This window comes from Cnephaeus nilssonii (assembly GCF_951640355.1).
Source record: "Cnephaeus nilssonii genome assembly, chromosome: 16".
Classification (NCBI taxonomy): Eukaryota; Metazoa; Chordata; class Mammalia; order Chiroptera; family Vespertilionidae; genus Cnephaeus; species Cnephaeus nilssonii.
In genome coordinates this window covers 5,485,795-5,500,987 of record NC_137087.1, presented here as the reverse complement: position 1 = coordinate 5,500,987, position 15,193 = coordinate 5,485,795, and the positions used below count along the sequence as shown (strand labels likewise).

The following is a 15,193-nucleotide window of genomic DNA, read 5'->3' as shown; positions in this document are numbered from 1 at the left end:
ATCACTTGACCTAGTATCCCTGCTTGATTTCTCTGTCGGAAGCTTCTCACTGAGTAAAATTGCCCTCCAAACCTTGAGCTTGCTATGAACGTAAGGTCGTCCACCTCATAGACTCAACCACGAGGAGTTCACCTCCCCGATCCCTACGGGACGGGGACATCAGGGATCTTCCTCGTCTATGAGGGTCCGAGTAGGCGGGTTATACCTACCGACTGTTTCACGCAAGCAAGGGAGTAAAGAGCAATATTGAAAGGTGAAAGTTCCGCTTTGATTTCACAGTTGGCGAGAAAAGTCAGGCTGACCTGGCGTGGGGTTTATACAGCCCGGAGGCTTACGTGGGAGAGGATAATTACCTAAAAAGCCATCCAGCCGACCAGATATGGGGCATTCCCTGGTTCCCCCTAGGAGGAACCATCAATCATAGACGATGGGCTAGAGTAGGCAAGCCTTTGGCCCTGAAAAAATTCCTGTAACGTACATGCTAAAAATCCACTCACATGACCCTGACGTTCAGGAAGTTATTAAAACGGGGGAGGAAATTCTTAAAGAAAACTCCCATCCCCCTTCCACACGCCCTTCAGGATTATTATGAGACTTTTGGTCCAGAGAAAATTCCTATTTTAATTGGTGATGGCCTTGATTCAGCACAGGAGAGTTTAAGAATGTCTAAGTGGGGTGCAGCCACGGCCTTACAGCCTGCAATGGAAGGGTGCAAGTCTCTAATAATACCATCTGCACCTCTTATAAAAGGAACTTATCAGCAACGGCCAATAATTCTTTATCTTAAAAATCTTTTCTTTCCTTAAAAATAAAAATAAATAAAAATTGAAAAAAGTAAATAAAATAAAAACAGTAGATGCCAGACCAGTACTGAATCTTCCCCCTAAGAAAGAAGGAGGTGGGGGAAGGGAGACACGTGGTGATCCAATATGGACGCCACTCCCCAAGACAGCCAATTTGAAAGGCCTCATCTTTGTCATCTTTATTTATTTTCCAGCTAATGACTTAAAGCTTTTACAAATTCATAAATGCATCCGGGATTTCTGTGCACATGCAAGGGAAAAGGCCAGTTTAAAAACGAGTGCGCATAGTTTTGAGCTGGACTTGACCTTTTTCTGTGTACAGAATAAAAACCCGAGACTATTTTGGCTTTAAAGATGGTGGAGATGAACCGGGGAGAGAAATAGAGGCTGGTTTCCCAAGGTGATTTAAAGTAACTCTTTTGAAATCACCCACCCTGAGGCAAGTAACCCCCAGGAAGTAGAAAGCAAGTTTACATGTGAATAGCTACGTGTTTGTTTCTTGACTTCCTCAGCAGGAATAATTCTTTAAAAAATTTAGTGGCTGTGCCAAGCCTATTGGCTGGATATTTAAAACTTTTAAGTTCAAATGATCTAAATGTATTGAAATTTAAAATAATGAAATGTTGATCTGAGTATGCCTAGTATGAAGTCTAGATGATATAAGTTAATCTATTAATTGAATATGCCTTATATTTTATTTGAAATGTATCCTTAAAAATGTAAAAGTATTATTGATTTGAGAAATGCTAAGTATTTAATTTTGCTACCTAGGATTTAAAGCTCTGAAAGTTTAAGGTCTCTTTACTCTCCATTAAAAGGTTTTAAAGCTACACCCTTTTTTATGGAGGGAGGGGTGGACACGCCCTTCCCCTAGCATGCAGGTAGGCTGGTTCCCCCCAGCAGCCATCTTAGAAGAATGTTAATTTGCATTTCAATGGCTACACCTTTTGCTAGCCGACCTTCCCAGAAAAGGTCAAGTGGCTAGGCCAAACCCAGCCAGAAAAAACATGATTTAAAGTTAACTATTAGATTTTAAAATTTATTCTTAAAAATTATAAAGGGTTATTAATAAAGAACTGCTAAATATTTGACTTACAAACTCTGGAAGTTTAAGGTTCAGATTGAATTGGGAGAACTTACATAATTGTGGTAACTAAATGCCTAGAGTATAGCAACTTAATTTTTGAGAAAATAAAATGTTTTCTCTTAAATAATTAGGAATTCAAAACATGTTACTTCTTGGTCTGATTTAAAAAAGAGAGTTAATTCTGCGATACAGTTTAAATTTAATTGATATTCTTTAAGATAATTTAAGTATTATATGTTTGATCTTTCCAAGGTATTTCAAGGTTTTAAGAATAGCTTTTAAGACATTTCACAGGCCCTTAAATGTATTTCAAAAGTCTATTCTCTCTTCATGGAAAGCTTTATAAAATAATGAAAGTTTTTGCCTGTAAGAAGGGCAAAAACAATATATTTAAATATAGTCAAAATTTTCAACAGCAGTAGAATTTCTAAAAAGACAAAAGCCTCAAGCAGCCTGCATTTTTTAATCGGCTGGAGGTGGGACACTGTTTGTGCTTTTAGATCAGACCAATAAAGTATCAAACCTATAAGTTTACTGAATAAGTTTCTTTGCCTTTTTTTTAAATTAAAGATATCTACTTAAGTTACCTTATAAATTGGATTTTTAAAATATAATCAATGTCTCATATAAATTAAGTTACATGAAAAGCCAATGTTTAAATAATTGATTTAAGAACAGATTGGAAGCCACCATTGTAGCCACCAGCATTCTTAATTAAGCTAGAGGCGGGACAACATTTGCCGCTTGTGAGGCAGCCGCCATCTTGCCTGCCTCTCTGGCCACGTGGTTACTGCCCACCATCTTGTAATAACAAAGGCCAGTCCCCTTCCTTTAAATAAGCCAATGTCTTTGTAAGCAATTTAAATAAGTTTTCTAAAAGGGTTACTGAAGGCTTCCCATGATTCCTCTGTATATTCAAATAAGCCTAAGAGGATACTTTAAAAATATAATTATAAATTTATAAAAAAGAAATTTTAAGATTTTAAATTCTATTTCACTAACATTTACAGTATAAACTGAAAATTGTTATTAAAATGTTAAATCTGAAAGTAAATTAGTAGTCAGCCTTACTGTAAGAATACTTGTAATATAGCTAGCTAGTCGCCTGAGGCTTGCCTTTCAAGCTGTAACCATACAGGTTGCTTGTTATAAAAAGAAAGACAGATATTTAAATGAAACTCTCTGTAACCTGAAAATTATTTTGGAAGGAAATAGAGGTTTCCTTCAAATATCATAGAGACTGTAATTGATAACCAATGCATTAGGCCTCAGAAGGTGTAGATAAGAGAAGATTAAATGACTTTTAGAAATTATTAGGAGACTTTAACTGGTTAAGACCTTTTCTATATAAAAGGAAATTGATAGCCAGTTTGAGATTGAATTGCCATGGCCTAGAACAAAAAATATTCTTACATGATATTTTACAATTTCATTATAATTTTTGATATTTTACAACAGCACATTGTACAATTATCCCAAACTTACAAATTAATTCTTTGAATGTTTGGCAGCAATTTAAAAAAGGACATGAAAGAATTTAATCCCTTCCACTGTGTGGAAGGCCCCTTGGGAAAGCATTTGAGCATTCTATATTGACCCTTCTTGCTCTTTTTTGCCAAGAGGGACCCTCTTCTCACAATCCAATTGCCCACAGCTGTTGCCTGAGTTTTCTGTTCATGCTGAGGTTAAAGCCTCATAATGACTGGTACCATGGATCTGTCTCTCGCCCAATGGCGTGAGATGGGCCCTCCCTGGAGAAGAAACCTGGGTTCCCCAAGATATGTGATCAATGCCGGGGCCCCGCCAGCAGGCGAGGGGATCCCAAGGCAGGTACTGGGCATGGAGGCCATAGGGGCATAGGCTACCAAGGAGACAGAACTGAACCTCACATCACCCTGCTTGGCCCCGGAGGATGGCTGGTTAGCCAGAGACGGGTAAGATTCCTCAAGGGAGGAACAACCTAAGACAGGCACAGTCGCAGAGGGGCCATCAGGAGAGAACTTGGGGGTCAACAGAGGTGGGGCACAGAACCTCACCCCCCCAACATTGCAGGGGCTTGAACACTCGCCCCTTCTGAAGGAGGTCTCCTGCCCCATGGCTGCTTCGCGCTTCCCATGCCAGCTCAAATCGGGACCCAGGCAACGTACAGAGACTTGGCCCAGCTTAGATTGAGACCCAGGCAACAGAGAGTTGGCTGATGGCAGCTGCCCTATATCTAAATCCAGGAATGCTCAGGGCTTTCTCAAGGATGCAAAATAATCCTTTCCATTAATATTTACTGAGTAAACTAAGATTGTTGTTATTTAATGAGTATTAAATTTGACAGTAAAATAGTCAAGTTTTCAGATTAATTTAAATTGGCTAATTGAAAATAAGTAAATATTCAAGAAAATGTAATTGTACAAAAGCTGTTCCTAAAGTATTAACCAAAATTTCTATTGATGGTTCATTTCATGGTAAAATTACTTAACATGCAATGAACCTAAAGCAGTCATATTTTGTGCAAAAATTAAAATTTAAAGTTATCAAGACTGCATTATAAAAATCTTCCAAAGCCTCCTAAAAATTAAATAAAAAAGGGGGATAGTGGAAAAATACCATGTAAGAAAAAATATCCTGTAAGTAAATTACATCTAGAAAAAACATTTTACTTTGAAAATTAATTTTCATACAGCAGGACACCCATGAAAAACATATATGGTGTCAAAATAAGCCAAAGGAAAATTGTTTGGGCAAAAAATAAAGGATCCCAAGTAAAATTTATAGAAAAGATTCCTCTATTAACTTTTGGTCGAGAATGTGTTTGTATATTTTCAGAAAACAACTCCTAGACCATGTGGACTCCTGCAACAGAGAGGAATTAACAGGAATGCTCCAGCCATGAAGACATTTGGCCCTTGGGCATTTAGAAAAATAACCGACCTCGTAAAACAGCAAATAGACTCAGCTTTAGCAAAACCCATTCAGATTCATTATCAATGCCTGGAAATGGCCGATAGGTGGGACTCGGTTTACCAAGAGCGAGAAAACCTCCAGACCCAGACTCGCTCCTTCCCTACGGGGACAGCATCTTAACCAGAGGGATGCTTACCTACGCTCTGGCCAGAGCCAGAGGTATGGGTATCAAACCGAGTGCAGAGCAAAGCATTGCAAGGGAAGATTGGGACATTTTTTCCAACCTCCTCTGGATTTCCCTGAGAGTACACCTGGTTTGCATAGAGGTTGACATCAATAAAAATAATGGCTCTGCCTCTCCTCCCCAAAAGATGTCAAGAGCCACACACGGTGGGTGTGCAAAGCCCACGGGAGGAACCAGGTCGATGTCTCCCCGGTTGGTTAAGGCCCACTCCCTTCTCTTAAACAGAGAGGGAGGAGATGTCAGGAGCCAAGAGTCAATGACAAATTAATTCTAACATTATTTCAGTAAGCTAATGAAACAGAACCTCATGGAAACTTGGTCCTCACCATTGGCTTACTTCCTCATGCCTGAGGACAAAGCATTCTTCGCATAGCTGCCCTTCAACCGCCCCATCCTTTATCTTTAGTCAACACCCTTTACGACCTTAGCCAAATTATCTAAGTCCACATGATCCGCTCAGCCCCTATCCCTCCTAGACATCTCCCCTTCTAGAACTTCCTCATACCCCCTCCCCTGCCTGCAGCCCCTGCTGGCAAGCACTGATAGGTCCACAGTTCACTCCCCGCGCCCCACCTCCCACTCCCTGACTTGGATATAAGGCATCGCTGTAAGAATAAAAATTTGAGGCTTGATCAGAAACCCATTTGTCTTGCCTCCATTCTTCGCGTCCCTTGTTTGTTTCTCTCTCTTAGGTTCGTCTCTGGTGTCCGTGTTGTTGCCCCGCGGGTCGGGGCACTAAGTGACCGTTATGGCTGAATGACTGGTCGACTGGTCGACTGGTCACTATGATGCACACTGACCACCAGGGGGCAGATGCTCAATGCAGGAGCTGCCCCCTGGTGGTCAGTGCACTCCCACAGCCAACCTCCTGCGGTCCCTCCCCTGGTCTGGGTGAGACGGTCCCGATCATCTCTGATGGCCAGCCAGGCCGAGAGACCCCACCTGTACACAAATTTGTATACCCGGCCTCTAGTGTTATATAAGGTTCATGATAAGCCTATGAGATAGTTACTCCTTTTATAGGTGGGGTACCTGAGGCACAGAGAGGAAAGGAAATGCCTATGGTCTCTCAGGGAGTAAATGGCAGAGCAGGGATTTGAATCTGAGGAGGAGACTCCAGAGCGGAAACCTTCACCCTGGGCCATACTTTGGAAGGCCCCTTTTGTAGGAAGTGGGGCATAGAGGGCTTCTGTTGAACTGATCACTTTTTAGCTTATTTTATCCTGTTTAGTTTCCTATGTGTTAATTGTGTCTTCCAGCATGGTGGACTAGCAAGCAGCTAACTAACCAAAGGGGGAAGATAGACAGAAAGCTAGTAGTATCTGCGGCCCCATATTCTGGCACAATTCAGGAAAAGTCTCTCCCCCACTAGACAGGAGGTTGATATGGGCAGGTCTGTCTGATCACTGACATCTCCCTGGCTACTTGCACAGTGCCTGGCACATAATAAGTGTTGTTGCATGATTGGACAAATAAGTAAACAATCCTACCTGGTTACTGTCACAATACCAAGCAGATGCCTGGCATATGGTAGACAATTCTTCTCTTCTGTCAAGGATTCATCCACTGTACAGTAGAAACCCAGTGCCGCTGCTCTTGCTGGGGATGATTGGAGGTCCTCCTGAGGTTTTCTTCTGCTCAAGGAGCTGCTGTGATCTGGTATCCAGCATGCCATCACTTGGCTGGTGTCATACGTGAAGCTACTGGATGACTTCTTCTTTAATGATATTTGCATCTTGAGTAGAGACAGGAGGGGACTTACACTTACTGAGTTCCTGCTATGTGCTGGGCATCATCTGCTGTCACAGTTAGAAGAGGAGCTCTCATTCCAGTTCGGTGGACTGGAAACTAAGGACGGAGAGACCGAAGACTGGTCCAGGGTCATGTAGGGAGGAGCTGATAAAGCTGGGAACAAATCCCCTGTTGGCCCAGCCTTGAAGCTAATGCCCCTTGTGGTGTGCAATGCTAGCAGTTCCTGAGAGCAGGTGAGAGCTAAGAGGGGCCATCTGCTTAGGCAGGGCAACTGACCTCATGCTGTTATTGTTTTTGTTTCTTTGGGGCAGGGTGCCGGTTCTTGTCCTCCATCACTTTCAGAAACCAATGCCAGTTGAATCTACTTTGTGGCACTGGTTAAAGAAGTTGGGATACTTGGATTCAGTATGACTATAAGAGTTATTGGAGAGCTCAGAAAGTAAACAGTTAATCAGATGTTCATCTGGAGCCTTGGTGGGCATTCCACTCCTATGGAAGCCTCTGATAATGTGCTCATTGGTACACGCAGCACATGGGAAATGGGTGAACCAAAAAGTTGGTGGGCGCCTTTGTAGGAAGGGGAGGTCAAAAACAAACTGGGAGACACAGGGCAAACTTGGGATTAGCAGTATGGGTAGGATTGGGTGATGGTGCTAACTCTGAGGTTCTGCTGGGCAACAAGGAGAGGGCAGCAGGGTGGGGCTGGAGAGAAACAAGCCAAAGGTGAGAGGGATAATCCATAGTCATGACAGAACCTGGTGCTCCCAGTTCCAAGCTCAGGATGAAGTTGGGTTGGCAAGACCTCTGTTCAGGACAGATACTTTGCATCTGGTTGGTGAACTCTTTCTGCAGACCCTGGAGGAGGGAGGAGACACCTGGACAGGATGATGTAACCCCACTGATCTAGGAATCTGTATAGATGTGTGTGTACACATATGAAGTAACTAGAAGAAAACAATAGAGTTGAGTCTTTATCTAGTGACCTGCAGGGGTGTTCATGATCAACTATTAAGTTAAAAAAATTAAGTTGCAGAATACCATGTAGTTTAATTCTACTTTTGTATCCACAAGCCAAACACAAGCATACAGGACATGCCTGGCACCAGTCAGTGGGTGAGCCAGGTACCAGCCCCTCGCCCTGTCCACCTGTGTTGGTTATTGCTTATGGAGAGATAGTATGGTGCGTTGACGAGACTCCGATTTTCCAGCACCTGCCATGGGCCACTGCTGGGGCTGGGTCCGGCCCAGCTCCCCCACGCAGCTCTTATGAGCACCTAACCTTACTGCTCCTGGGTAACATGGGGTTAACAAACCAGTGAATATATAAGCGGTGTCACATGGAGATGTGTAATGGGAGACAGTGGCAGGCAGATGGGGGCTCTTTCAGTGGCGAGTTTTTCATTATACTTTCAGGGTGGCCATTATACTTTCAGGGTGGCGTTAACACCGGGGTGCTGCATGGAGGGATCTAGGTGAAATCCATGGTTCCTGGAGGGCCAGGTGCCAAGGAAGGGCCGGTCCTGCGGGGTGAGGAATGGAGCTGTGCTTGCTGGGCGCCGGGAGTGCTGCCACTCCCACTCTGAGGCCCTGAGAAGTGACGGCCTCACAGGTCCTGGCTCCCTCGCCTGGAAAAGGGACATGTTAGCCTGGCCCACCACCCGATAGGTTCCTATTGCAGCCAGATGTCTATAGGGGCACGTTGGGAACCGTAAGGTGAGTTAAAAAGGTAAGATTTAAAATAAACATGTTACCGTTTGCCTTCGTGGGAGCAAACAGTGTTTCCCGTGAAGGACAAGTGCTGGGTGATGCCCGCCTGAGCGTCTGGGAGGCCTCTGCTGAGCCTCCTCTCTGCCCTTCCTCATGTCCACTCCCTAAAGGAAGGGGGATTTACGTTGTTCTCCAAAAGCCACAGTGAAATAAAAAGGGAACTTAGCACCTTACTTCTCCTCCCCTAGAATTTCAGTGTCTCTGGCATCAACCAGGTCTCCCTGATCTTTTTTGAAATAATAAAAAAAAAGTATCCTGGAGATAAATATTATTTTAAAAGGGACTTTTAAAAACTTTCAAAAACAGTTTGCCAGGAAGCCAGGAGAAAGGGTGAGGTTGCACAGAGATGGCTAACCCGTCCATCGAAGGAGTTCTCTGTCCCTGGCCTGTGGGCTGTTCAGGGCCCCTGGTCTGCGGGGTGTTCAGAGCGGAGCTGATACTCAGGCCTGGCTGTGCTCCCGCAGCCTGGCTTCCTGCCTCTCCTAGGCTGCATGGCTGCGCATGGGCAAGGACTCCCAGAGAGCCCTTCCCGCAGCCTCAGGAACCCGTGGGCATGGCATCTGTCTCCCTCCCAGGTGACAGGCTCCTGCAGATAGATGGAACGAGTGAGTGGCCTCACCCACAAGCAGGCCGTGCAGTGCCTCAAGGGCAGGTAAGTGCACCCTCTGGGCAGGTAAGTGCACCCTCTGGGCAGGTAAGTGCACCCTCACCCATTACTGGGAGAGTCCCTTCCTTCCAGAGCTTTCTGCACAATATTAGACACTGCAATTGCCTCTGGGTGGGAGGGGCAGGAAGGAAACAATTGCCTCTTCTTCTCTTGCTTCTTCCTTTAGTACAACTTTTCCACATGGATGTGAAAGCCAGGAGGAGGCAGACAGATGTTAAGCAGAACACTTACTGTCTATAAATAGCCTTGAACAACTTACTTGTCATTTGCCTAGATTCTGGCATCTCAGAGCTGGACAGAGCTGACGGAGTGTGGCCGCTGCCCCGCCTGGCTCTGGCTGCCTCTCGCTGTCTGCTGCAGCTCCCACTGACCACTATTCCACCTGCTCCCAGGCCCTCTCGCTAACCTGCCTTTGCACATGCTGCACCCCCGCCCAGTTTATACCATTCCCATGCTGCTGTGTGGTTACAAGCCACGTTGTCCTGAGAATCCTGTCATTACAATGAGCTAGGAATTCAAGACTGAGAGCTGGGGGCATTCACCCACTAGGTGCTCTCTATTCTGCGCAGTGCCCAGGCGGCATCTGGGTATTGCCACGTTGTGTTCCACCTTCTGCCTTTTGCTTGCCCCAGCATCCTGACCTGCAGAGCTCGCACCACTCTCCTGGGAACTGGGGAGCCAGCAGAGACAGAAAGGACTCCTGGGCCCCTTCTGGCAAACGTTGCTTTCTTTCCCAAAGCCGTCTTCTGGCTGACTGCGATTTACTTATATCGGCAGCCTCGGTTCACATATCTTGGGAACAGAATCATGATTTATTAAGTCTCTGTTCTTTAGACCTTTGCTAATTAATGTGATTACAAAGGCTCTGGGCCAGCCTACTGGCGGTGATGACAGGTAGGAACGGGCGCTCGGATCGTGGGCTTAGTGCTAAATGATATGCAGGGGAGGAATGTTAGTCGGGCCAAGGCCCCTGAATGGAAGCTTGGCATTTCTGAAAAGCAGCCAGGTGATATCTAGCCACTGGCCCTCGGACCATGCTTTGGGTAATAGGAGTTAGAATGTGGGGGGAAGAGAATGGAAATTGAACCAGAAGGAAGGGGGTCAGGTTGGCATTGTATACCATGCTAGGGGTGGGACTTTAGCTGATAGGAAACATTGGAGACTCATTATTATTATGTATTAAAATAGATTTTAGAGAGAGGCAGAGAGAGGGGGAAACATGGGTTTGTTGTTGCACTTATTTCTGCATTCACTGGTTGATTCTTGTATGTGCTCTGACTGGGGATCAAACCTGAAACCTTGGCATATGAGGACAATGCTCTAGCCAGCTGAGCTATCCAGCCAGGGCTGCACTGGAGATTCTTAACCCAGAGTGTTGCCTTTTCAATTTGTGTCTCTCATCAATCCCTGGTGGGTAGCCATGAGGAGGGTGGGCCACAGGAGGAGATAGGGTCCAGCAAGCCAAGGAGCTGGCCACAGTCCAGCTGGGCTTGGCGGCAGGAGAGGGAGTGGACAAGTCTGAGGGGAAGCTCCTGAAGGAGAACATTCAAGCCTTAGAAGCAGATGGGAAGAAGGGCAGAGGGAGAGCGGGACCACTGCGACTGTGGCCCTGGGACGTTAGAGGGATGGCTCCTCATTCTAAATGCACGGGAGAAATGTTTTAGGCAAAACGAGGGGGAGGAAGTGAGGACGGGTGAGGGAATAAGATGAACTTGACCTTGAATACCCTGAAATAGAGGCACGCACATTACTTTCACGAGCACTTGTCCAATAGGCAGTGGAAATACGGCTTTGGATCCTATCAAATAGGCTGGCTTGGAGATTTTGATTTGAGATTCAAATGAAGCAGCTACTGAAAGTATCAGAAAATTAAAAAGCATTTGCAGGGTGAAGGGGGAGCCTCCTGGGTGCCATCTGAAGTATAAACCGAGTTTGTTCCCCATCCTAGATTGCAAGCCTGGTCTCAGAGAGAAGAGGCCCAGGACTGCACAGCAGTGTCCTTCCGTTAATAGCAGGACGGGAGTTGAATGCACGGCTGTTTCCTTGGCAACAGCCTTGCCTGGCAGGCCTGCAAGCTGTGTCTCGGCGACAGATGGTGAGAGGAGAGAGAATCCAGTGTTACTATTGTCATGTCATCCTGGGTTGCTTTCAAATTGTCGGCTCGAAAGGGGAAGCGGGAAGGCTTCCTGTGCGTTCTCCAAAGATCGTGAGCAGCGGCGGTCGTGATGTGGCGGCTTTCCGAAGGCAAGCTAACGAAACCTGTTTCCGGAAGAATAATGCACCGTCCCAAATGGCTGCCAGGCGTAATTCTGCCCTGAAGCCTTCTGCGGTTTCCCGATCAGCTGCTGCTTGTGTATAACATTCGGGGGTGACAGTGAAAGGAAAGGGTCATGCATTTTCTGACCAAAGCTCCACACTCCAGCCGAGACATTTGCCGCAGGAGCCCCGAGGAACGATGGGGCCGGCCTGGAGAGGCGGGCGCTCAGACGCAGCCTTCGACGAGCAGCGTTTAGAAAGCAGACCCACAGTCAGTGAGCGGGCACGGCCGCACACCTGCGGGCGTCTGCCCCTGCGCGCCCCTGGGATTTTGTTTCCTGCTGGGAAAGGTTTGTTTCCTGGGATATGATCTGGAGCTTACCATTTCCGATCCCTTTATAAGGTGTTCTGGAAGGTGTGAGGCAGGTTGAAGGCAGGTAGCCATGGAGAGTGGCGGTGCCTGAAACAAGTCTGTCCTCTTTCGTTGCTGCTCGTGGACTCCGGTGAGGACTCGGGGAACTCACCACGCAATGAGCCGAAGGGGCCAGGTGACGGCGAAGGTGAAATTAGTCTCCGCACACTTGAACCTAAGAGCTTCTGGGGCTTTTATTCTTGCCCCAAGTCAGAGTTCACAGGCGCTCTGTCCCTCCGCTGACGGATTGCCAGCTGAGCTGGTGAAGGGAAATGAGAGGAGGCTGAGAGGCCCAGCGGCTGCCAGACCACCCAGGCTCCTGGATTGTGTCCCTCTTGGGTGCCCAGAGGCAGCTGTTTTGTCTTATGATCAGCCCACCAGGTTAAATAAAACAGCAGCTAAAACATTTCCATGGAGTTGTCTCCATAGTCTAATTATGCAAAATTTAGTTTCAGGGAAATTAAAAAGTGATGGAGGCTCTAAAGGAGTCCGAGAAGTGTGTGTGATACTAATTTTACTAAAGGCCGCAGGCAGACTGTGTCTGACCATGATAGGTCTTTACAGCCAGACTTTGCTGATCATCTGTCCGATAGGAAAGCCACTCGTCACATGTGGCCATTAGGTACTTGAAATGTGGCCAATCCAAATCAATAACACACACTCGCAATTCCTGAGGACCTGGTTAATGAGAGGAGTGTAAAATAGCTCATTAATAATTATTTTGTGTTGATTATAAGGTGAAATGGTAATATTTTAGATATATTTAGATATATATTCATAAATAAAACATGATTACGTTTACCTGTTTTGTTGTTAAACATGTAGCTATTTGAGAACTTTGACATTACATATGTGGTTTGCATTTGTAGCTCACAATATATTTCCATTGGACGATACTGATCTACAGCATGTATGAGACTCTCATAAAAATTAGCAAAATGAAGTATTTTTATATAAAACACAGACTCCATCTCCTTAACAGTTTGCCTCCTGAGGCTGGTCAGGTTCACGTGTAACGTGCTGAAGGGCTGATCTCCCTCCCACCCTACCACACAGGTGCGAAGTTTGAAGTCACACAGTCAGCTGTGCGGTAGGGTGTGAGGGAGACTGCCGGTGGTGTGGGATTCCGCTTCGTGCAGATGGAGAGAGCTGCAGCCGCCTCAGGAATGATCTTGTGAGGGTTAAGCGGCTCTTCCCAGGGCAGCCGGCTGAGGAGAGCGGCCATGCAGCTGGTGGCATTATCCTGGCTGCAAACGGAAAGCCACGACGGCTCCTCTTCCAGGTGGGAGGCCATGAAGGCTGCAGCCTGGGTGCAAGCTGGTGTCAGCCATGCTCTTCCAGGCCCACCCACTGCGGGGATGCTCTGGGCTCTTGACAATCAGTCCTGGCACCTGCCTGTGATCGCCTAAATAGAGCAGTCGGCAGAATATTCTCACATTTAATTTTTCATCTTAGTTTTTAAATATATGACCTCGAGTCAGCCTTGCTTTAATTAGGTTCATAATAAAATGGAAGATAAAACCCTGGCTTTTGTGTTGTCTAAAGGTCTAACACATTCTGGAAGGTGAGTGTGAGGGCTGAAGGGACTCCAGTGGGTCCCTTTCTGTCCTCCCCGCCTTTTCTACTAAATTTACAGCTTTTGATGCATAGTGTTGCATTGCTTATCCTATATGATCAAAAATCCTATATAATGAAAGCCTAATATGCTAAGTGTCTGGTTGGCCATTCAACCAATCAAAGTGTAATATGCTAATGATTTGCTAAGGCTGCTCAACTGCTTGCTATGATTTGCACTGACTACCAGGGGGCAGACAGTCGACAAGTCGACCAGTCACTACAATGTTCACTGATCACCAGGGGGAAGATGCTCCAACTGGTAGGTGAGCTTGCTGCTGGGGTCCGGTCAATCGGGACTGAGTGAGATGGGCCGGATATGCCCTGGAGCACTCCCACAGTCTCCCCTGGCCCTGATCGTGCACCAGTGGGGTCCCTCGGCCTGGCCTGCACCCTCTCACAATCTAGGACCCCCTTGGGGAATGTCAGAGAGCCGGTTTTGGCCGATCCTGCAGGCCAGGCTGAGGGACCCCACTGGTGCATGAATTTGTGCACCGGGCCTCTAGTGTAATTTATAAAAGACAGTGAAAAGTGGATGCTTTTCAATGCTTATAGCACAAAAGCTCTATGGAACACTGTACATATCAGTTAGGGTCCTGACAGAAAATTGAGTCATTTGAGGAGAGTTTAATAAAGGTGTGGGCAAGGGAAATAATGGAGCCCTGGGGCTGGGAACTGGGGTGCAGTGATCCACTCCCCCAAGTCCAAAGGGACATGGGAAGGAGCAATTACCACACCCCAGAAGCTGAGAGCTGGATGGAGCGAGTTCACTGAAATGAGCTATGACATGAACTGAGGGTTGCAGTCTCCTGTGACTACTCCACTGGGAGGAAGGCAGGCGCACGCATGTGCACACACATGCGCACGTGCGCGCACGCGCGCGCGCACACACACACACACACACACATACTCCCCAGCCTCCCTCTCCTCCCACCCTGCAGCCCTCACATACACACCCCCAGAGCACAGGGAATGCTGACAAAGCCAGAGGAGGGCCCCGGGGTGGGAGAGGAGAGCCCAGGGTGGGAGAGGAGGGTCCGGGGTGGGTGAGGAGGACCCAGGGTGGGTAGGGAGGGCAGAGAGTCCCCAGGACAGTGTATGTGTGGGTGGGGATGCCTATCCATCGGCTTCAGATCTCAGAACTGTCCTCTAGAAACTAGGACAATAGTATAGGTGAGAGGTTCCGAGGGTTGAGCTGAGTGTTGGCTGATGATGCTGAGAGGAGGGCCTTGGGAGGGAAGGAAGGTTGAGACAGCAACAGCCACTTGCTTGAGCCACTGTGTCCCTGAAGAGAAGGCATCGTTATTGGCAGACGCTGTCACAGAAAGGCCCTGGGCAGACTCCTGCCATGTCCAGCCCCACATGGTGCACTCCCTCGTGGGAGTGCAGGCTCTGTCCTTGCCTCCGCCCACCCTGGGAAATCAGCCCCAGTGTCTTCTCCAGTTTTCGGAACTGAGGAGCTTATCCAGGTGGGGTGGGGAGCCGGTGCCAGGGGGTGGTTGAGAGCTCGGAGGGGACCACAGCCATCCAACCCCGCCCCTAACCGTTTGCTTCCTGTAGGCGGTGCTCCATTTACTATGAGGGGCCTCTCCGTAGTCAAGCTCCTGCTTTGCCCACCCCTCCGGGGGTCTTGCCTGAGATGGACCAGGGCTGGCAGGCAAGATGTGGTGCCCCTGCCCTCTCCATAGGCCTCATG

The 15,193-nt window shown here is 47.1% G+C and overlaps 1 protein-coding gene across 1 annotated transcript in view; it reads left to right on the top strand.

The window, feature by feature from the left end:
* The window catches only part of FRMPD2 (FERM and PDZ domain containing 2), a gene marked incomplete at both ends in the record, with an annotated part of 61,994 nt that overhangs the window by 33,136 nt on the left and 13,665 nt on the right, over positions 1-15,193 (top strand). The window contains 16 exon segments of the mRNA XM_079793245.1: positions 7,093-7,137; positions 7,141-7,194; positions 8,215-8,250; positions 8,254-8,308; positions 9,124-9,154; positions 9,156-9,201; positions 9,205-9,210; positions 9,213-9,221; positions 11,164-11,194; positions 11,197-11,310; positions 12,621-12,628; positions 12,978-13,029; positions 13,032-13,165; positions 15,058-15,075; positions 15,078-15,108; positions 15,111-15,192. Coding sequence (XP_079649371.1) covers positions 7,093-7,137; positions 7,141-7,194; positions 8,215-8,250; positions 8,254-8,308; positions 9,124-9,154; positions 9,156-9,201; positions 9,205-9,210; positions 9,213-9,221; positions 11,164-11,194; positions 11,197-11,310; positions 12,621-12,628; positions 12,978-13,029; positions 13,032-13,165; positions 15,058-15,075; positions 15,078-15,108; positions 15,111-15,192 — 752 coding nt within the window.